General features: G+C 36.7%; 1 protein-coding gene across 4 annotated transcripts in view; it reads left to right on the top strand.

Moving 5' to 3' along the window:
- Positions 1-24,418, top strand: part of c10orf67.L (chromosome 10 open reading frame 67 L homeolog) — an 81,560-nt gene that overhangs the window by 13,902 nt on the left and 43,240 nt on the right. For all 4 annotated transcript variants that reach the window (XM_018267266.2, XM_018267264.2, XM_018267265.2 and 1 more), the window contains exons 6-10: positions 8,094-8,241; positions 10,457-10,515; positions 11,622-11,687; positions 20,723-20,788; positions 22,736-22,801. In XM_018267266.2, the coding sequence (XP_018122755.1) occupies positions 8,094-8,241; positions 10,457-10,515; positions 11,622-11,687; positions 20,723-20,788; positions 22,736-22,801 (405 nt within the window). The remainder of the gene's footprint in view (positions 1-8,093; positions 8,242-10,456; positions 10,516-11,621; positions 11,688-20,722; positions 20,789-22,735; positions 22,802-24,418) is intronic.

The raw sequence follows: 24,418 nt of genomic DNA on the forward strand, positions 1-24,418 counted from the left end.
TGAGGGTTGGGGCCCACCAGGTTTTTTCCCGGTGTCCCGCTGGGCCAGTCCGAAACTGATTCCCTACCGCTTTAGTTGAACTGAAGAAGCCACTTGGATGATTGGTGAAACTTTTTCAAGAAACATGGTTCTTGAATTATTTTGCTTCATTTGTTCAGCAGCTTTTCAGTTTGTAATTTTAACAGGCATTCGATTACTAGGGTCCAATTTACCCTAGCAACCAGCTAGGATAGAGGCCCAAAAAAAAGATAATTACTCAATAGTCACAATAACCCTTTGACACCAGTATCTTTAAAGAGATACTGTCGCTGGAAAACATTTTTTATTTCTCAAAATGCAACAGTTAGTACTGCTGCTCCAGCAGAATTCTGCACTGAAATCCACTTTTTTTAAATAAAATTAAACAGATTTTTTTAATATTTATTTTTTAACTTTGGCATGGGGCTAGACGCATTGTCAGTTTCCCAGGTGTCCTCAGGTCATGTGACTTGTACTTTGATAAACTTCAGTAGCTCTTTGCTGCTACACTGCAAGTTGGGAGTGAAATCACCCCCCTCCCTTCTCCCCTAGCAGCCCATCAGCAGCCTATCAACAGAACAATGAGTAATTAACCAGATAGCAGCTACCTGACACCTCTTCTATTATCAGGTCTACCACTAGGTGGGGCTAGGGATCACAGCCTAGGTCGTGGTAAAATACAATGGGAAGGGGAGAAACAATAGCTGCCTCAAAGCAGTTCCATCCTGAAGTACTGGCTCCTTCTCAAAGCTCATAATCAGGCACAATGCACTCAGATGGCTGCCTCCACATATTAAAGCTAAAAAATACATTGGTTGGTTCAAGAAAACAATTGTAAATAGTAGAGTGAATTATTTGCAATGTATACAGTGTAATTTAGAAATAAAAATAATCTTTGCACAACTGACTATTGCAGACTAGTGACTGCAACTGCACTAGTTCTAGTATCTATTGTTTTATTTCCTTGTAATTAAAAAGATATAAAACTTGGCACTCAGGAGATAGTGGTTGTGCTTCAGGTCTGTGAGTGAATAATGATCATTACTGCAAGCGGCCAGGATATCCTACTTCTTGTAACAGAGATTTCTGATATAACTGCCTTTACATTAAATTTATTAATAATAATAATATATACAGGCATCAAATTGTTAGGCAAAGACCATTTCAAACAGATATAGTGTCTTACATTTGTTTTACATTAGGCCTTTTTCTGTTATAAATCCCATTTGTTTGTTTTGTTGTCACTGTTTCCCAACCCGGAAACAGTGACAAGATAAAATCACGCTCATTACTGCAATATAGAATTAATTTTGCCACCAAAGGACAGAAAATGATCCTGTAGAGCTTGTGTTGTTTATGACCTAATTAATCCTTGCTATAGAATGTGTATTGATCGATTAACCAGAAAAAAAATGATTGGGCCATAAATCAGTATTTAAAAAAAAAAGCAGTATTTTATAAAGCAATATTTTGTAATGCAGTCATAGAAACGCTGTCCACTGCCATTAACCCTAATAATACTGAGTGAAAGGAATGTTCTCTGAAGGGCTTACAATTGAGCAATGATCTTTATTTAACCTTGGCTCTTGGATTCAGTAAGTCAAAATCCACCGCTGTGGACAGATGGCGGGGAGAATACTATCACAAAACCAAAACATTAAGTGTAACAGATGACTGTAGCTACACAGGGCTAGCCCTTTGTTCATTTTGCTAATGAGCATCCTCATTGCGGCAGGAGACGGAATAGTTAATTGCTTGTAATTCCCCCTAAGAGCAGATGATGGCGCAAGAGTTTAATTAACCTTAATTTCTTTTTTTTTTTTAATTTCATAGTTGTAAAATGATAAATGTAAACACTGCAACTGATTTAATTTTCTGTTGCTTAAGATAGGCATTGAGACACTAATTATACTGATTTTGTATATTAATTTAGAAGTTTAAAAGGATCTCTCTTGTGTTTTCTTTCTGAAATATTACATTTTACATAATCCAGTGGAAGTTAAAGTCTATCTATCTATCTATCTATCTATCTATCTATCTATCTATCTATCTATCTATCTATCTATCTATCTATCTAATCATCTATCTATCCCAATCATCTATCTGTCTATCTATCATCTATCTATCTATCTATCTATCTATCTATCTATCTATCTATCTATCTATCTATCTATCTATCTATCTATCTATCTATCATCCCAATCATCTATCTGTCTATCTATTATCTATCATCTATCTATATATCGTCTGTCTCTCTGTCTGTCTCTCTGTCTGTCTGTCTCTCTGTCTGTCTGTCTATCTCTCTCTCTCTCTCTCTCTCTCTCTCTATTTAGCTCTCTGTCTGTCTGTCTCTTTTTATCTATCTATCTATCTATCTATCTATCTATCTATCTATCTATCTATCTATCTATCTATCATCTGTCTATCATCTTTCTATCTGTCTATCTATCTATCTATCTATCTATCTATCTATCTATCTATCTATCTAGTCACGTTATATGTTTCCTAACTTTTGCTTTGAGTATTTTCCTTGCTGCCTACAGGTAAGTTCCAATCAAATAAAAAAAAAAGGCCAAAAAAATGCAAATATAAATGAATATTTGCTAATGAGCATCTTCATTGTGGCAGGATGCAGAACGGTTAGTTGCCTGTAATTCCTGTTTATAGCAGACGATGGCAGAAGAGTTTTAGACTAGATTTCATGCATTTTTTTTTATCAGCAATTATTTTATATTTTTTTTTTTCCTTGTGCTTAGAAATATTTTTTCAGTGACAGATGGAATTGCGCCAATACATTGCTTGCACCTGTATGCTTTCTGTATGGACACCCACATTCAGCCTCTTTGCTCATTAGCATACTGACATGCATATGTTGGAAATAAGAGGAATATGCATTACAATGGACTCATGAGAAAATGATGAATAACAAGTATGAAGCTCAGTAAAATGCCCTTTTTTAGTAGAAAGTACAGTACTGCTTATATATAGTGCAGGCTCTCTTAAAGGGGATCTCCACCCATAGATAATAAGAAAAGTGTAATCTGTTTTTTTTTTCTTCAGATGTTTGTATAACTAGGTAGTGGGTCAATTAACTGACCCCTGGGTCTCAGTGCAGAGAGCAGCATCAGGGGGTGCAGACGAGCCATGTCCTTACCTTTAAAGGGAATGTTCACCTTAAAATTAACTTTTAGTATGATGTAGAGAGTGATATTCTGAGACACTTTGCAATTGGTTTTAATTTTTTTATTATTTATGTTTATTTTAGTTTTTTAGCTTTTATTTAGAATTTCCCCAGTTTGCAATTTCAGCAATCTGGTTGCTAGGGTCTACATTACCCTAGCAACCCTGCATTTATTCGAATACGAGACTGGAAAATAAATAGGAGAGGGCCTTAATAGAAAGATGAGTAAAACAATTGGTAATAACAATTAATGTGTTACAGCGCATTTGTTTTTAGATGGGGTCAGCAACGCCAATTTTAAAGCCAGAAAGAGAGAGAAGAAGAAGGCAAATAATTGAAAAACTATTAAAAAAGAACATGAAGGCCAATTGAAAAGTTGCTTAGAATTAGCCATTCTATAACACACGAAGGGGCCGATTCACTAACTTCGACTGAAGGATTCGAAGTAAAAAAACTTCGAATTTCGAAGTATTTTTTGGGCTACTTCGACCATCGAATCGAAGGATTCGAACTAAAAATCGTTAGACTATTCGACCATTCGATAATCGAAGTACTGTCTCTTTAAAAAAATCTTCGACCCCCTAGTTCGCCATCTAAAAGCTACCGAACTCAATGTTAGCCTATGGGGAAGGTCCCCATAGGCTTGGCTAACTTTTTTAACTTTTTTTAAATCGTTGGATTTAAATCCTTCGAATCGTTCGATTCGAAGGATTTAATCGTTAGATCGAAGGAATAATCCTTCGATCGTACGATCGCACTATTTGCGCTAAATCCTTCGATTTCGATATTCGAAGTCGAAGGATTTCAATTCCCAGTTGAATATCGAGGGTTAATTAACCCTCGATATTCAACCCTTAGTGAATCAGCCCCTAAAAGTTAACCTAAAGGTGAAACACCCCTTGAACCCGCAAAGCAATCACTAAAAGTGGAACACAGAGATCTGTGGCCCTTCCTAAACCATTGTATACTGTTACGTGATTACTGCAAGTGTCTCCCAAATGGAAAAATGGGATGCTTGTGGCATCTGTCCCTTTTTGTTTTTTATAATGTTATTATAATATTTTTATAATATTTAGGAGAGCAAATAGCCATTCTCTCAATTTTTCCCCTATATTGGTTGTTAAGGGTCACTGTAGGGGGCCAGCCCCACAATTTCAAAACCAAGGATTATAAGGGATTCTGCAATTTACTGCAGATGTGGTTTGATGCAGGGAAAGGTCACTGCCTCGGCCCAATTTCATGAAAAGAGGAAAAAATATCTATATCAGTAATTTTGCTGCAAAATTGAACTGCCCAATATCAACCTAATAAAACCTAATGCATTGCTCCATTACTTTAGTTACAGAGACCCAATGGTGTCATAATAACCAGTGTAATATTATTTACCTATAATACACCAGAGCCATGAACATTCTGTAAATTATATCCTTATAAACGGTGCTTAGTAATGTCGTTGGTTATAATCAGAGCTTAGTGATGTAATTTTTGTCTCATGACTCACTGAAATTTGTGTATTATAATAAATAAAGTACCAATCCTATGGAATTTTCCCAGCGCTTCCCTTAACTTTTATTACGGTAAGTGGACTCACCTTCTTAATTGGGTCACACCGTAAAGACTAAAAGATTCATCAATACACTTTGTATGAAGTAGGACACAAAGCATCCGCAGTACTAAGCTGCAAAACTTTTATTCCAAAATACACAACATGTTTTGAGTCAGCAGTTTTGCAGCACAGTACTGTGGATGCTTTGTGGCCTCCTTCATACAATGTGTATTAATAAATAAAGTACCCCCTGTTGCAAAATATGAGGATAACAGAAGTATTAGAAGATGGTCATAGAACTCCTCGGTAAGTTATAATATCCTTATATTTTACAGTAGGGGTACTTCATTCACAATATATTGCCATATCTCATTAATGTTATGGATAGTGCCCCTGCCTATATTAGCCTCAGAGTTGTATATATATGTTTATTGTGTTTTCCATCTGGGCGAACCTTATAGGATTGTGCTATATTAGAATGTCCTATGATCTACCCTAAAAATAATGTTTTGCCAACCCGGGAATTATCTCTCTACTGCACCACTGCGCTAGGAGCATGCTGGGTAGAAAAATATTTTATGATTAAGAACATTATTCTGCACTACAAACTAAAACTGCCATTTCATGATATAAAAGTATAATAACATTTTCCATCATTTAAGTCTGAGGTGGGCACTTATCCGAGAGTTTCAACTCTGCTGGCAGAATATCAGTACAACCTTTAAAGGGGAAATAGAAACCTGTTTTGTTAGGATTGATGTGTCTCTCTCTCTTCTTGGCCAACAGCACTATGCTGCTTAAGATGGGATGCAGGAGATTTTTTTTAGCTCCAATATTGCACTTCTTTAGTCTCTAAAATGGTGTCATGAGCAGTTTTAGGCATTTCTTCACCAAGAGAACAGCAAACCTGACATTAGCCATACCAATTGTATTCTGTTTAGCCTAGTTTTGTCCAATCTGGCTGCATAAAAAAGGGTTATTGGAATTTCTCCTATACTGGCAAGACAACAGTATAACAAGTGCACCATATACCCTTTCTTACACATCTCCTTTTCTCATACAGGTCTCAAATCTAAATGAGGTCACTGTTAATCCTCAGTAGAGCGCACACACATGCACCATAAACAAAAAGCAGATTCCACAATATTTTCTCAAAGTAAGGTAACAGCATCAAGTAACATTCCCCTAGTCTCTTTACATAAACATTCGAAAGTTAAACAGATTATCACCAGACATATATTTTTACAATATCAGATAAAATCTACTCATACTTGTTGCCAGATTTTATAATTGTTTATATATGTCACAAAAATGGTATCATCATTTGCCAGAAAAAGAAAAATTCAGATTTGCTACATGTGACCTGAAGTGCAACCTATCACACTGCTACACTACTACAATGGAGTTGCGTCTAACTCTCCATGCAGCACTACTTGCATTCAGTAGTACTACATATAGACTTGGTGGGAGGTGAGCATCACATGTGCAATCACTTGAATCTATGTTCTAGGTCGGGGGTCCCGAACCCTTTTTACCCATGAGCAACATTCTGATGTTAAAAGAGTCGCAGAGAAACACAAGCATGAAAAAAGATCCTGGGTGGTGCAAAATAAGTGTTGTGATTGCCCATTTGGTACCCCTTGTGTGGACTGGCAGCCTACAGGAGGCTCAGTTTGGCAGGACACTGGGTTTTTATACAACCAAAACTTGCCTCCAAACCATGAATCCAAAAATAAGCACCTGCTTTAAGGCCACTAGGAACAACATCCAAGGGATTGGTGAGCAACATGTAGCTCCTGAACTTGTTTTGGGCTCACTGTTCTAGGAACTGAGCTAATGTTTAATAAATACTTCTCTTTGATTTTTAAAGCTGGACTGGAGTGTTCCTTTGGACTCCGTGTCCACTCACCTAGGTCCTCCAATATATGGGTTTCTGGTATTTTTCTTTTTGAGTTATTTTCAGAACATGCTATTGAATACTGGGGTACTGTGGAGCCCTATACTCTGTTGTGAGCAAGTTGCAGAATTACAGCTACAAGTGCAAATGGTTTGTGCATAGCTCTAAGAGGACAGTAACACCGATGTCTGTAGCACTGGTAAATGATCCCTAAAACAAGTCTATATAAGATATTAACATTATAGGATAATGGCATATATTATAGGAGAATGTTGTGAGAAGGAGTCTACAAAATAATAGCCATAGTTACATAATTTGCAAAGTGTTATCATTTTTGCTTTTGCATGTTTGATTGCTACGTCATTTGATTTATTTGTCAACATTTTTTTAATTGAAATCAAATGTGGCATTTGCTTATTGTTTGAAATGAATTGAAGCCATTTCTTTAGGCTTTAACCAAGAGATGTTAATCTTTAAGTGGGTTAAGACATTCATACTTGTTAGCCTAGGGTAAACTGTCTTGGAGCTTAGTACCTTTAAGACTTAATAAATAGCTCTGAAATAGGCACATTTGGAGAAGAATAGAGCCCTTTGAATAGAAGCAGCAAGCTTTAAACTGAAGGGCATGCATAATAAAAATGCAAATGAGCTTCCTTTACCAAAAACCTAACTTTAATGTCTTTTGTGAAGGCTTATCTTAAAAACCGTCTTACAAGGTAATCACTGTTTGCGAAGCGATCTCGAGTAAAGAGCTCAATAGCACGAGACGCCTGCACAGTCTATGTGTGACAAGCATGCAAAGCCATGTTAATGCTCAGAATATGAATGGCCTCCGGGTGGCTGCAGCAGCAGCTAGTAAAAAACCAACTGTGCCGCTATCGGAGGGCCTGATGGACTCCATGCGGCTTCCAGGCTGAAAACTTCAGCACTTTGACATGTGATGTGCACCTCATGACACAAGCAGCACTGTCACAGAGGAGTGGTACAAAGGCAACAAGCCCCCCTCCTTAGCTGTGCACTTTGCAAACCCCCCCTCGCTTCCCGTCCACAAACTCCCTGCTTTTTGCCTAGTTACGGACAACTCTTTCCTAAACACACAGAGGGGACATGTGGGTGGATAGGCCCCAGCTGCCTTTCTGGACACAGCTTCCATAATAAATTGACCTGAATGATGGGGGCACACAAACAGTATGATAGGCATTATTCCTGTCAATAAAATGTCCCCATGTGTTTTGGTCTTTGTACGTAATGTACTGCTGCCTTTCTTCCAGCAAGAGCCTATTTAGCCTCCTTCCTTTTTACCCTATTCATATTTTAAATATGCAGCAGAATGCAGGAAATCATACGAAGGCCGTGCTGTATCATTATTGTCCCACAACAGCATGCCCCAGCCTTTTGTTCTTTGTGGGGTTTTTTTCTCTTTAAAATAAAAGGCTCCTTAATAATTTCAGATAATTTTCGAAGCAGAAGATGACCCAGAAAAAAAGCGGCTGGAAGAAGAAAATAAAGAAATGAAAGGGAAAATTGATGAGCTGTATGAAAATGCTCAGAAGCTGGAAGATGTTCTTAGACAGAAAGAGAAGCAGATTCGCTTGCTAGGTAACAAGTCGTTCCCGCTACATAACAGCAGGCGTTTTATTATTATTATTCCCATTATTGTTGTTAGAATTAAAACAATTATTAATTTTTAATGTGCATTTTTACAGGCTTTAAACTATATCTTAAAGGACCATTGCATTAAAAAAAAAAATCTTTTGTGCTGCATTGAGATAACAGTTATTCCTATCATGGATTTTAAGAACATTTCCTTGCAGTTAAAAGTCAGATTTTCTTATTTTACTATATTTACTTATCAGTATGCTAACTGGAGTTCTCTTTTCACCGATGTCTGTATGTAAGTAAAATCTTCTGCCCATACACTATTGGATCTTAACCCGATATGCCCACTAACGGCTCGGCGATATTGGGTGAATCCGAACGTTCAGCCCTGGGGCTGAGTGATCGGATTACAATGCTACAAATGGGCAAAGACGGTTCGCAAGACCGCATCAACTAGCTATGCGGTCCTGGATTGTGTAAAAAATCAAACTTGACCAGTCGATATCTGGCCGTTTATTGGCCTGATATCGATCGGGAGGACCCGTCGGGAACCCCCACACGTGGGCAGATAAGCTGCCGGATCGGTCTAAAGGACCAATATCGGCAGCTTTAATCTGCCCGTATATGGCCACCCTTAGTCATATAGTTTCCGTTGACAAGCTGGATGTATATGGGCCAACATTATCCATTGACTTGGCTTCTCTAAAGCAAGTAAACAGCTTTATAGCTGTGTATTAATTTAAAACACAATTCGGACAGTTGGAAAGTTGGAAAATTTCTTCTGGGCAAGGACCGCATCAGGCCATCGATGCAGTCATCAATGGCTCATGAGACAAATTCTTTTATCTGTCTGATTTGCCCAACCAAATCAAAGTCAAAGCACTCTTCTAAATGGAAATGATCATGCTTTATAGAAATAATGCATACATTTTGGAAATTATTATTAAGGCTCCATTTGCATTATGGATTTTAAAGTAAAATATATAAGAATAGGAATGCTGTGTTTTATGTACTTAACTTACTGTACAAGCCCAAAGGCCCTATAGCTCTTCATGATCCAGGCCTTCAGTATTGTCCACAAGAGTTTCAGTGTGCAAGATCATGACATTTGTCTCTCATACATATAACCATTGATAACAGATCAAGAAGAATCTAGCATCAAGAGATAGCAGGGATTATTGTACTCTAGCCTTTATTTCATTATATACATTCTTGAGTTTAAAGATAGTTCACACACTAACCTCAATTCGGCTTGTGATGGTTATACATGTTTTATATATGGAGAAAGGTCTGTGTGCTCGACGTGGACCCAAATGTTGATGAAGACATAAAGCTTTAATGAGCTGGAGAGTAGCAAGGTGAAACATTTCCAATCCCCAGTTCCAGATAATGTTCTTTGGAACTTTTTTTTAGCAAAATAGAATAGAATAAAGCAAATACTGACTACTGCACTACACAAAAAACACCTTACTCACAATGAAATGTGGTTGTGGTGGTGGTAGTGTTGTGTTATGGTGATGCTTTCTGCCTCAGGACATGGTCAATTTCCATTATTAAAAGAATTCTGAATTGTACTAGAAAATCCTCATTTATGTCCTGTTACCTGTCTATGAGCAGAAGCATCATTTGCAGCAAGAACATGGTCCAAAATGCTGGCTTGGACCCAGTAGAAGCAGTTCTGCAAAGAGGAATGGACTTAAGTCCTCACCATTAATGTAAAAGGTTGATATTAACTTGTAGGAAGTGCTTAGTGGCAATTATTAGTGCTTAAGGGAGTGCAACTTAATTTAAAATAATACAGTCTGTCCCTTTCATTGTGGGATATGTGGTCTAAACCTTATTAAGCACATATGCTTTCTTTTTAACTTAACAGGTCATCTTTTCTTTAGATGCCAAGGAGAACCACCTGCTAAAGCACTTTGTATTTGCTTTGACTAACAGCAAGGATGTCCAGTGCTAGGTTTGATCAAAAGAAGTGGAGGTTTTAAGCCACACTTGGCTCTTGAACTTACTTCTTACGTTCTTATTGACCAGGCTGCTTAACAGCAGGCAAAGGACCCAGAATGTCAAGGGTAGCTGTGAGGGTCACAGTAATGCTAGGACTTTTGGACACTGTGCAATGGACGGGGCTAACAAAGTGCACTAAATTGCACAACATGAATGCTTTATCAGAGTAATGGGATTTCACGCTTTGCCTTCTTCTCCTTTGTTACAGATCTGGACGTGGGTTCCATGAAACAGAAAATGGAGAAAGACCAACAGACCATTGAAAAGGTGTGACTTTTGACATTTACTGATGGCTTTTTTTTGAGCGTGTTAATAGGCAGCCTGTAGCAATATCTCAATCTGCATCTAAATATTCCTTAAAAAGGGGGGATGAGCAAAACTTTTGTATGTCCAGATTGATGGCTTATTTGAAAGAGATGAACAGATGACAAAGTAAGATGTGCTCTTGGAAATCTGTGTAGTTGGGTTTGTGGTAATTAAGTGAAGTTCCTTAGCATGTATTGAATACCAAGTCAGCATTATTTATCTACATGGTTTTGTTTCCTCATATATCATATATCATATATCCCGTATTCAAAAAAATCAGTTTTGTGTCATATAGACTCCAGTGAAACAGTGACCAGATTGTTGTGAACTTTTTTTATACCAAATTATTGTGGAAGAATGTAGAGCCTCTCTTTAAAAAAAACATAACTTTTTTTATTTTCAAATTCATAATGGATTTGAATTATATCCCTTTAAAGCTGGAACGTTGGGCTAAGGAAACCAGGGTTAGCACTTTATGAAAACCCATGAACCTGGAGCACTTTGTGGAACAGCCACAGCAGCAACTGACAGGGCTCCATCTGTCCTTCTGTTCTGTAGCAAGGATACTTAAACGGGTGGTTCACCTTTAAGTTAACTTTTTATATTCTAAGCAACTTTTCAGTTGGTCTTCGTTACTTTTTTTTTTTATAGTTTTTTTTTATTTTTTGGCTTCTTACTCTTTCCAGCTTTCAATTAGTGGTCATTGATCCCATCTAAAAACAAAAGCTCTATAAGACTACAAATGTATTTGTTATTGTTTATTACTCATCTTTCTATTCAGGCCCTCTCCTATTCATATTCGAGTCTCTTATTCAACTCAGTGCATGGTTGGAAGGGTAAATAGAACCCTAACAATCAGATTTCTGAAATGGCAAACTGAAGAGCTGTTGAATAAAAAACTAAATAACTCAAAAAACAAAAATAATAAAAAATTAAAACCAATTGCAAATTGTCTCAGAATATCAATCTCTACATCATAGATATCAAAGGTGAGCAAACCCTTTAAGATGAAGATTTGGAAATGAGTCTCCTTGATTCCCTTAAATTTATTTTTTGTACAATTTTAGTTGTCTTCTGCTCAAGAGAAACTGAAAATTGATCTTGAAAATGAGAAAGCAACCGCAGAAAAACTGGTAAGCTAGCATCATGAAATGCCGATTTATTTCTATTTAATATTTATTTCTGTAATAGAAAGTATGCTGCCTAAAAATGACCGATCACTTTCATGCCTTCTGTCATTCATATAAATAGAAAACACTGACATTTTGGCCAAAAGACGTCAGTGGTTTCCATTCAATACCAGGAGGAAGAGTGGATTACGGCAAAACCCTCCACCCTTTGCCTTAAAATGGCCATAGATGTTGAGATTTTTAAAAGATCTGATCATCATCGTGAGACCACGATTATCTCGGAACGATCGTACGAATTGTCCATCAACTATAAAGACCAATTTGAGAGGAAAACAAAGGGTAGCTGCCTGCTTTGCCCTGCAAACATAGATAGATTGCACTGGGACCAACAAAGATTTTTTAACCTGGCCGATCAATTTCCTGACAGATGTCGGCAGAAAAATCTTAAAATGTTCGATCGTTCGAATCCCACTAACCACACGATAATTTGGAAGGATTGGTGGGACTTCGCTAAAATCGGTCGTTCGCAAGAGAAATCTTTGCGTCTATGGGGACCTTTAGGCTTATGACACACTTTATCCCATGATAAGTGCATTGAGAAATCCGTACTTTAAAGGAATAGTAACACCAAATAATTAAAGCATTTTAAAGTAATTAACATACAAAATACTGTTAGCATGCACTGGTACAAGCTCTGTGTTTGCTTCAGAAAGACTAGAATAGTTTATATAAATAAGCTGCTGTGTATCCAAGGGGGCCGCCATTCAAGCTGGAAAAAAGGAGAAAAGGCTCAGGTTACATGGCGCATAAAGCTGGCCATAGACGCAAAGATCCAATCGTTCCCCATCTCCCGACCTGCCACTAATGTTCAGTTTAAATAAAGCAGTAAAAGAACTGATCAGCGGATATTCTGCCCCTGACAGCAATCGTACGAAAGTTATGTCTGACAAAGCTGGTGACAGTCTCCCACTGAAAATCGTCAGATTAACAATACATCCAGAGATATTATCGGCAGCCGACAGAAATCTTTTAACCTGGCCGATCGTCCAAACGACCGATCTCCGTGGGACGAAGAATGTTGGGACTCTCACACACGGTCCGAAAATCGTACGAATCGAGCATTCATACGATCGGATTTTTGCGTCTATGGCCAGCTTAACAGATAAGCCCTATCCAATACAATGGTGTTTTATCTGTTATGTGCTATAAAAAAAAAAAATTCCACTAAAAATTCAGATTTTATAGTAAAACAAATCTCAAATTGTTCGAGTTTTTGGCATTCAGACTTTAATAAATAACTCCCATAGTATTCTGAAAATTATTGGAATAATACATTTGCTCAGTAAACATCAATAGGTATAAATATTTAAATCTGGCAGTACAATAGTTACAAATGCATAACTCTAGAGGAATGCTTTATTTTTCTATCTTTGATAAAAAAAAACCAAAAAAACTTCAGATTTCCTTCCCACTGTTTCCCTCTTTATGATCTGTTGAGTTCTTAGGACTTGCACAGTAGTATTGTATCAGTACAGATGCTTTTGTTATAGCAAAGTGGCCACAGCTTGTGTTCAACGTTCATCTGCAGCAGCAAAAGAATATGAAAAAGAAAACCTTCAGAGTAAAACTGCCTATGTCTTTAGATATGTAAAGAGCCACTTTTTCGGCTCTTGTCAAACTCTGTGCCAATTCAGGGCGACTTTACTTATTTCATTTTGTCAGACTCAGCATCCTGTATTGTTGCGCTCATGGTTATAGAAATTCATGAAAAACGATACTTCAGGATTACAATGGGGACTTTCTATAAAGCCAACTGGTGAGGGCAAAGAGCTAAACATAAACGGCTTGGTGGCATTGTGCTGAGTTTAATAAAGAAAGGTCCTTTGGCATGTTCAGCTAATTCTGAATTCTGAAATATTGAAATTCTTGTGTTGCCCCGTCTTACGTTTGAGAAAATTTATATCGCCCAGTTAAATATAAATTAATCATTTAGCAAATCTTGCACTAGGTACATTTTGTTCTCATTAGGCAGTCATATAATATAATAATGCATAAATATACATCTTTGCTGCACAGTAAATTCCTATTCGTTTAAATCGTTCAGGTACTTTGAGCTTATGTGTTTAAATGGGTTTTTTACCTTGAAGATAACTTTTAATATGTTATAGAATGTCCTATTTCTTGCAATTTTGCTATTGGTCTTCGTTATTTTATTTATATTGTTTTTTAAATTATTTGCCTTACTGGTTTACATCTTTCCAGCCTTCAACTGGGGGTAAGTGACCCTCCTAGCCTCAAAACTATTGCAATGGGAGCTTACTATTTTACTGTTACTTTTTATTTCTTATCTTTCTATTCAGCCTTCCTCCTACTCATATTCCAGTCTCTCATTCAAACTTAGCATTGTTAAACAAGCCATGGAAATAAACTAGAGAGCTGCTGAACAAAAAGCTAAATATCTGATACACCATAACAAATTTTAACTGATAAACCAGAACAAATTTTAACTGAAGACCTATTGCAAATTGTCAAACTAATTATGGTTGTTTAAAGAGATACTGATACCAGAAATTAAACAATTTTTACATCTATCATAGTATTGGCTTTGTTTGCTTCTTATAATTTTGCCATAAAGTATTTTCACAAGGCTTTTACATTACCTGTCTGACTCCCCGTGCTCGTCTATAAGGGGCCTGCCATTTTTGTGCAGCATTAGAAACTTTAATTGACAGGCTGAGATGGGGCAGTCAGGTTGAGATGGGGCAGTCAGGTTGGCAAAACAGTCAGGTTGAGGAACTTCAACTAAAAATAATTAACAAAAAAAAGACCTCTCCACAAAAAACGATCAGCATGACCTATAAGTTACTTTGAGGCAGGCCCGGACTGGCAATCTGTGGGTTCTGGCAAATGCCAGAGGGGCTACTGTATGGGTCCATAGAAAGTTTCCATATAGTGGACTTGTTTAGGCATGTAGGGGGCTGTTTGGGCCTCTGTGTACTTGAAATGGTAGGGCCTATTTTGACTCCCAGTCCAGGTCTGCTTTTAGGGGGTTATTTACTAAAATCTGAAGGCAAAAATCACGAGAAATTGGTGTGTTTTTTTTTTTATACAATTGGACTTTTAAAAAAAATCACGCATTTTTCGTAATTTATTAAACCCTGAGGATGGAAAAGTCAGAATCTGAAAATCCAGCATTTCAGACCTGTTGAGGTTGCATATAAGGCAATGGGAGAAGTCCCAATGATTTTTTGATGTGCGCTGGTTTTTTGGCAATACCCTGATGTTTTCGGAGTTTTCAGGCAAAATTATGAGTTTTCGGGTGAAAATCCAAAAAAATCTTGAAAATCGAGTGAAAAATCTGATTTTTTCCCGCAAACAAAATTTTCGGGAAAGTGGATTAATAAATAAGCCCAAAAAAACAGTGCAGATTTGGTCTGAGTTTTTTTCAGAAAATATTGAGATAAATTCGGACTTATATAAATAACCCCCCTTAATGTACATTCATATTTTATAAAGCAGTTTTTTAGCGTCTGTATCACTTTAAAGTCGAACAAACCCCTTCAAAGTCGCAAATAAGAGGATTCATAAGAGATTCATCTTAAACCGTCTATTCTCTCTTGAGTTTTATCACTGATTGTTTGTTAATTGCCCCTATTGTTAAAAAGGAACTCACCCCAACATAGTTTTTTTTTTTAATTCTAAGTAACTTTATAGTATACACTAAAAAACAAACAAAAAAAAAACGCTGGTAACTTTAAATGAACATGTGCTGGAAATGTGCTTAACATTATATTTTCTTTCATTATGCATAAAACTGTTTTTTGGGTAGACATTTACTTTAACAGTGTGTGCTTCCATTTCTGCACTCAGGGCATGTCTGTCCATATGTCTCACAAAAAATGTCAATTATGGGAGTAGCATTTCTTCTAAATGCAGCTAATGAGGCCACTAGCTGGATTATCCAAGCTGGGGGACTATATGGTAGATCTGCATTGTAACACACAGTCAGTATACTGGTTGCATTACATGATGCTAAGTAGCTTCAGGCACTTATTTAAATGCAGTTTTCTAACAATTTCAGTGTATCAAATGTCCTATATATACCTCTTTCTGGTACGTACATTATTATATATATATTATATAATTATATTATTGCTTATGGAACTTCCAAAACGCAAGGCTGATTTCTTTATTAAGCAATAATTGAGTTCAAACTAAAACTGCTTTTCTTTAAATAAAGAATCGGTGTGAGATAAGGCAACTAACAAACACTGTCCATGGTCTATCATTTTGTAGCCCCTTAGCTAATTTAGCATTGGATTAAAGCTATTGTTTGCATGCTTTGTAATCATTATCAGTGTTTATCTACGGATGTAATTAGTATCTTCACTGGCTTTAGAAGGGCAATGAAGCCTGTAATAAACATTAGCTTCTGTGATTGTCAAATGTAGGTATGATGACTGAAGCCAGTGTTTATTATTACTACTAACTTCAAGGTACAACAGCTCTGTACACTAATAATATGGTCCCTAAATCGCCATGCACATATGATCGCGGCTAACCCATGATGCTGTAGACAAACGTGTGCTTATCTAATAAATGTTGACTGCAGGGTTAATAGAGATCTTCTAATAGTAGCAGCTACTTGTCATGGCTACAAAATAGACAATAGTGATAATTGGCTACAGTGGTTATTTATCAAAATCTGCATTTTTCAGATTTGATCTTATTTATTATTAATTGACTTAATGGGTAAAAACTCAATAAAATCGAATCCCGAATCGTATGTTTTTTTCCTGCGTATTTTCCCAAAATGCTTGTTTTTTACGGGCTTTTTCCCAAAAAGTTAGAATTTTTCTGATTTTTTAATAAAAAAAGTCCAACATTACATGACAGCAGTACCTCCACATTTGTACAATAGGACGTTACCAATCGTGCAATAACTGCAGCCCATGCTTATTATGGGCTTTAGTTCCTTTTAAACTTATGCCTTGTTCCTCACAATTTCTTTATGTTTTTTCCAGTGGTGAAGTCCTGATTTAGTAACCTGGGGCATGCTCATATGTGTATCCAGAATCAATCTACACGTTTGGCCAAAATATTTGCAAAAGTAATCTTGGCAAAGGATGCAACAATAGAGTTTTTTTGTCAAATTAAATTTGAAACTAGATTTGTACTTTCCATCTAAAGTATCAATGTGGAAGAAGAGTCTTATAAGGAGGGAGTTCTATATAATGAGCTCTTCCCTGCCCTTCTGAGATGCCTTTAGCTCCGGAATAATGAGGCGTTCATTATACAGAGAGGATTAAAGAGCTGAGAGGCTACATTCATATTTCTATCGACTTGTTATGTTCCTCCAATGTTTGCTTGGGTTTCCAGTGCGATAGTTTCCTCCCACAGTCCAGAAACCTAGAGGCGGATTGCCACCGGACTGAATTGACGCATTTGTGTGATTACTGAAATTTGATTGTAAGCTCTGCTGGGGCAAGAACTATGCTATATAATATCTGGGTGCTACATAAATACATACTAATAATGGCTTAATAGCGAATGAATTGATATGTGACCAGACATTTTTTAATGGGTTCAGTGTTTTGTGTTTTTTTCACCATTCAAATTTTTGAAATTCATCAATAAAAAATATGAAAATTCTAACAACAAAAACCTGACAAACTTCTATGAAAGTCTGTAGAACCCAGTTAATCTATCTTATTTTTCAAGTTTTTATAAAAAGTCAACATTTTTTAAAATGAATGGAACAATTATTTTTTTCTCCATGACTTAACATGATGGAGTTTATTTTTATCCCGATCGAGTTTAGAAAAACTCATATTCAAAAATCAATCATTCAGATGTCGAAGGAAAAATTCTACCTGGCCACTTGAATTCCTGCAGCTTTAATATAACAACATGTATAGATTTTGGGCACATTAAAACAACACACAGCTATATGATGAATATGGTGCTTGTTATGCATTTTTGTGGATAGGAGATGGCTAATGGAATTCTAAGTTGAGCATCCCCATGGTCTAAAAGCACACACCCTCTTTAGAAGCAGAAGGCTGTAAAATGATTTGTTCTGGACCGTGATGACTACATATAAAAAGTGTTAATAGATTTATACAAGACTGAACTACACTAAAACTTTATTTAGAAAATACATATATTTCTTTCATGTTAGAAGAATGGTTGAGGTATCTTTATCATAGTTTATGCCCCATTCATAGGGCACTGTGTCAATTGCTTAAGCAAACACCGATAATAATAATGTTTTCACAGTTATTGCTGCTGCCCTAAAGAGTCTGAACAGCCCCAGTTTATTTCCAGCAGAGCTTTTTAGGCAAAACGGAGGAAATCCCACGGCTCCTATTGTAGCATTATGCATACATTGCAATCAATGGAGAGCTATTTTCAGCCTCAAAGATCAAAGCCCAAACCTTTAGTGGTTGGACGGACGTCTGTTTTCATAGACACTGTTGTACTTTGCCTATTCTTATGGCGTCATATCACTTGCTAAAGACACCCAAAGCCAGTACTTAATGCCTCTGCCTTTTTCTTTCTGTATATAATAAAGCCTACTGGTTTAAAGTGCAACATTTTATTACCTGGTTCTCTGAATTCAATTAAAAATAAATATGTATATGAATAGATTCCTTTCTACAAACACAAATTATGTTGCTAATAATTACTAAGCTTTTGATGTTTATAAGCTGCAGCAGAGTAACTTGCCTTAATGACCATGCTCAGGCAAAATATCAATCAAAATTGCTACGTACTTAACCTTCCTCCGGCACCTGCTGCAGAGCAGAAGTTGTTTAATGAATGCAATTTGCTGGAATTCCATATTGTGCACTGGTGACATAATTTCATGCTTTAGGACGAGACAAATCACAAATTCCTCCGTCTCCCTTTTGATAAATGATCTGGCTCAAAATTACTTGCCAATTCCTTGTTCGGTTGGCTTTCATTTTTTCCTTAATTCTAAGGGATAGAAGCCACCAAAACACCGACAAGTTAGTTTTACTGTTTTATGATTTATATTTTTAATTGCCTTGTAATTGTTTGTGAGTTTTCTTTTTTTACTTTTATTTTTTATTTATGTTTTTAAATAATCCAAGTTCTTTGGATTAACTTTGTGAGGATTCAATAAGGCTAACTAATACATTGATTTTGGATTTGGGTGACGCTTTTTTTTATCCAAAGCTACAGATAGGGGGAAGGGAAATAGACCTTCTTATTAGCATCACAAGCAGTTTCTTGTTAATGAGGACGGAATTCAGTGAAGGCTCTTAATTTTTATTTGTTTTCAGACTGATATGTCAGTTTGTTTATTGTTTGTGATACATTTGTGATATGAGCTTTTGCTTACAATTTATTTATTTTTTGCCCATTTTAATGATTAGGGATGCTGCTTTATTTGATTTATTATTTATAATATGAACACATTATTAATAAATGAATAATGGAAAAAGACTGGTAACAAATATTATAATAAACATATTTTTGGGGGATCCACATGATGAATATAAAATCTCATTTATTTTCATTAAGTGAACCCCCAAAAAGTGTAAATTGGAGGACCCAATACAAGATATTAGGGGTCAGTGAGTGAGTTGTGCATTAAACTCCATTTATTAAAGGTTCTTGTATAGAAATATAATCTTTGCACTTCCATCTGTTTGCTATGTATTTGACAAAGTGGAACACTGGAGGTAGCGCCAGGGTTCGCATCCAGCATCAATAGGCACAACTGTCTTGCGCCTAAAGAGGCGCAAAGGTCACTTGTTTGCCAGAAGATGGCTGACTTCCACGCAATTTCATCAGGCGCAATGCAGTTGCCTAACGTACATCATCCCCTTGTGACTACAATGATGATAGAATTCTGTGGAAAGCACTACCCTGTGAAGAAAATAACATGGAGCACAATTGCACTTTGCTCACTACACTTATTATTTGGATAGATCTTCTAAAGGCTCGTCTAACCCTTAGGACCCGTGGCAGCTTTTGAGCCACTACAAAAAGTTCTTGGAAGTTGTTGTTCCCAGGCCTGGACTGGCTATCTGAGGATTCTGGCAAATGTCAGAGGGGCTGCTTTAAGATGCCATAGACAGTTAATATTTACTGGGCTGGTGGGGGCTGTTTGGGCCTCTGTGTATTTGAAATGCCAGGGCCTACTCTGAAACCCAGTCTGGACCTGGATGTTCCCCAATAGTATAGCTGCAGGTTTACCAAACTAAAAACTTCACTGGTAACACGGAAAGCTTAAGGTATTTATTATATAATAATATATATATACACACACGCACACGCACACGCACACACACACACGTGAAGGATTCGAAGTAAAAAAACTTCGAATTTCGAAGGTTTTTTTAGGCTACTTCGACCATCGAATGGGCTACTTCGACCTTCGACTACGACTTCGAATCGAAGGATTCGAACTAAAAATCGTTCGACTATTCGACCATTCGATAGTCGAAGTACTGTCTCTTTAAAAAAAACTTCGACCCCCTAGTTCGGCAGATAAAAGCTACCGAAGTCAATGTTAGCCTATGGGGAAGGTCCCCATAGGCTTGCCTAAGTTTTTTTGATCGAAGGATATTCCTTCGATCGTTGGATTAAAATCCTTCGAATCGTTCGATTCGAAGGATTTAATCGTTCGATCGAAGGAATAATCCTTCGATCGTTCGATCGAATTTTCTGCGCTAAATCCTTCGACTTCGATATTCGAAGTCGAAGGATTTCAATTCCTAGTCGAATATCGAGGGTTAATTAACCCTCGATATTCGACCCATAGTGAATCAGCCCCTATATGTTTGTTTGAATGGAAAGATTATTTGCTCTTACATCTTTTAAATGTCATCAGACCCAAGGCTATACAGTATTATGTGTATATTTATGAATTGCCAATCTCCTCAAAAATATTACACGGAATGTCAATTATTAGCACCATCAATGAGTTTTGCATTCTGAAAATGCAATGTTTTCCCTCTCCATTGGAGAAACACTTACAGATTTCTCTAATTAAACATTTACAGCTTAATCAACAGAAAGACGAAATGGAAAAGTTATTCGAAGCAAAGCTAAAGGAACAAGAAACACAGGTGAGCCGTCACGATAAACCTGGGAGTGTGATTAAACACAGGAACTGAGTTATCTTTTTTTTATAAATGTAAACTATAATTACTGCTTATACAAGTAACTAAATAATAAAATAAACAGTGCAGATGTATTTTAATACAGTGTTGTAAAAAACTATTTTAATGATACTTTTCAATATAGTTAGTTAGGCAAATATTTAATTTATAAAGGCTGGAGTGATTGGATGTCCAAAGTAATAGCCAGAACACTACTTCCTGCTTTTCAGCTCTCTGGTTTCCACTGATTGGTTTCCAGGCAGTAACCAATCAGTGACTTGAGGGGGGCCACATGGGTTATAAATGTTTGCTTTTGAATTTGAGCTGAATGCTAAGGATCAATTGCAAACTCACTGAACAGTTATGTCCCATATGGGCCCCTTTTTAGTCACTGAGAGAGCTAAAAAGCAGGAAGTTGTGTTTTAAGATGCCATAGACAGTTAATATTTACTGGGCTGGTGGGGGCTGTTTGGGCCTCTGTGTATTTGAAATGCCAGGGCCTACTCTGAAACCCAGTCTGGACCTGGATGTTCCCCAATAGTATAGCTGCAGATTTACCAAACTAAAAACTTCACTGGTAACACGGAAAGCTTAAGGTATTTTATATATATAAATAGTATGTTAGACATCCAGTCACTCCAGACTTTATACATTACATCTTTGGCTAACTAACTATATTAGAATTTTTTTTTATTTTGCACAGCCTATCTATATAGAGAGTTAAAGTTATGTTTTCATGACTTGAAAGCCACTAGCGGACACTGCCTAGAGTTGCACAGTCTGTTCAGAAAACTCCCCAAATCTTTCTCAATTAATGAGGCCCTAACATACTTCCATTTAGTGTACAGGTATGGGATCTGTTATTCAGAATGCTCGGGACCTGGGGTTTTCCGAATAAGGAATCTTTCTATAATTTGGATCTTCATACCTTAAGTCTACTAGAAAAACATTTAATCATTAAATAAACCTAATAGGCTGGTTTTGCCTCCAGTAAGGATTAATTATATTTTAGTTTGGCTCAAGTACAAGGTCATTTTTTTTTATTACAAATAGGAAATAGTTCATATGAAATCTGGATAAAATGGAGTCTATGGCAGATGCCCGTCTCGTAATTTGGAACTTTCTGGATAATGGGTTTCCAGATAACAGATCCTCTACTTGTATAACTAGCATTTATATTATCTTTGTTAATTCACACCTTCCTTAAGGGGATGAAACTTCTATGGCTCCCTATGTGTGTTGCTCCTATTCAGGCATATTTCTTGCATCTAATGAATTGTATGCTAACAATGTTTTTGGCACTGTGTTAATCAGTGTGCTGGAAATGGCCATATTTGTATACAATAAAAAATAATAGAATGAGAACACTGGTGAATTACAGATCATGGTATTTTTTGGGCAAAAAAAAAGTTAAATTGTGAATAAATACATGGGGACTTTTGTGTTTTTTTAAGTCTAGTAAATTTCAGTAAAAAAACACCTTACATACTAAAAATGTGTAAAATACATACTTATATTATACACATATATAATTTTACTAGCTAAACTGGATTCTGTATAATTAGCCCCATTTTCCGCATGAGTTCAATGAACAATGGTTTTGCTGAACATGCTTTTTTGTCTATGGAATGTTTTTATTTAACAGGGTAAATATAAAAATTTAAGCTAATCCATGCCTGGTCCTTGTGAGACAGATAATAAGATCGCCAGTAAACAAACCCCTCCTTTCACCCCTTTTGTTGTGACTGTTTTGGTTTACAGGTGAGCAGGAGTAGACTTTTATCAGTTTCACTCAATAAAAAAAGGCACAGATTTATAAATGGGTGTTTAATTTTACACTAAGGGTCACCTAATAAGCACCTATAGCTTTTTATACATTTAAATACGCTAATGTTTCTCAACTATATATTACAGTTTATTCAACAAAAACAAGATATTGAAGGAATAATGAGGACAAGGCTAAAGGAAAAGGAAAAAGAGGTATGTTATATTCATTATTACCTTCGGTTCTCAAAGTACATTGAAATACTACCATGAAAACACTTAGGGGCAAATTCATCAAGGGTCGAATATCGAGGGATAATTAACCCTCGATATTCGACTGGGAATGAAAATCCTTCGACTTTGAATATCGAAGTCGAAGGATTTTGCGCAAATACTGCGATCGAAGGAATAATCGTTCGATCGAACGATTCGAAGGATTTTAATCCAACGATCGAAGGATTATCCTTCGACCAAAAAAAACTTAGCCAAGCCTATGGGGACCTTCCCCATAGGCTAACATTGGGTTCGGTAGCTTTTAGGTGGCGAACTAGGGGGTCTAAGTTTTTTCTTAAAGAGACAGTACTTCGACTATCGAATGGTCGAATAGTCGAATAGTCGAACGATTTTTAGTTCGAATCCTTCAATTCAAAGTCATAGTCGAAGGTCGAAGTAGCCCATTCGATGGTCGAAGTAGCCAAAAAAACTCTTTGAAATTCTAAATTTATTAAAAAAATAGAATTCTCTCAACTTGGGTGAATAGGATTGACCCAAAAACTTGAATCGAATTTGCTTTGAATTTTAAAAACTTGATTTGAGTTTTAAAAACTGGATTTGAGTTTTAAAAACTGGATTTGAAGTTTTAAAAACTTGATTCCAGTTTTAAAAATTCGATTCCAGTTTTTAAAGGAGAAGCAAAGGTTAAAACTAAGTAAGCCTTATCAGAAAGGTCCATCTAAATATACCAGTAAACCCCCAAAGTAATGTTGCTCTGAGTCCCCTGTCAAAAGAAACACCACATTTCTTTCCTTCTATTGTGTACTCATGGGCTTCTGTATCAGACTTCCTGTTTTCAGCTTAAACCTCATTGCCCTGGGCAAGAGCATGCTCAGTTTGCTTCTCTCCCCCACCCCCCTCCCTTCTCTACTGTAATCTGAGCCCAGAGCAGGGAGAGACTCAGGCAGGAAGTGATGTCACACCACATTAATACTGCAGCTCCTATTCTAAACAAACAGATTCTGGAGCTTTTAACTCAGGTATGGTAAAACATTCTACAGAATAAATATAGCATTCTAGCTTGCACTATTGCAGCTCATCTATTGGCAATAAAATGCCTCCGTAGCTTTCCTTCTCCTTTAAAGGGTTGGTAAGTATGTATGATGAGGCATGACTACAGAGGAAGCAGACCTTGCGGCTGCAGGGGACTCAGGAATGTAGAAGGCCCAGTAAGGCCCTAATTAATGAGCAATTTTAATATATTTTCATTAGGAAGGCACCGAATCCACTATTTTGGATTCGGCCGAACTCTCGAATCCTTCGCGAAAGATTCAGCTGAATACCGAACCAAAACTGAAGCCCAATTTGCATATGAAAATTAGGGGTGGGAAGGGAAAAAATTTTTTACTTCCTTGTTTTGTGCTTTGTGACAAAAAGTCACGCAATTTCCCTCCTCGCCCCTAATTTGCATATGCAAATTCGGTTCGGCCAGGCAGAAGGATTTGGCTGAATTTGAATCCTGCTGAAAAAGATCGAATCCTGGCCGATTCCCAAAACGAATCGTGGATTCGGTGCATCCCTAATTTTTATATATTTTCAACATTTTGGGGCCCTTAATTG

The sequence above is a fragment of the Xenopus laevis genome, chromosome 6L (assembly GCF_017654675.1).
Source record: "Xenopus laevis strain J_2021 chromosome 6L, Xenopus_laevis_v10.1, whole genome shotgun sequence".
Classification (NCBI taxonomy): domain Eukaryota; kingdom Metazoa; phylum Chordata; class Amphibia; order Anura; family Pipidae; genus Xenopus; species Xenopus laevis.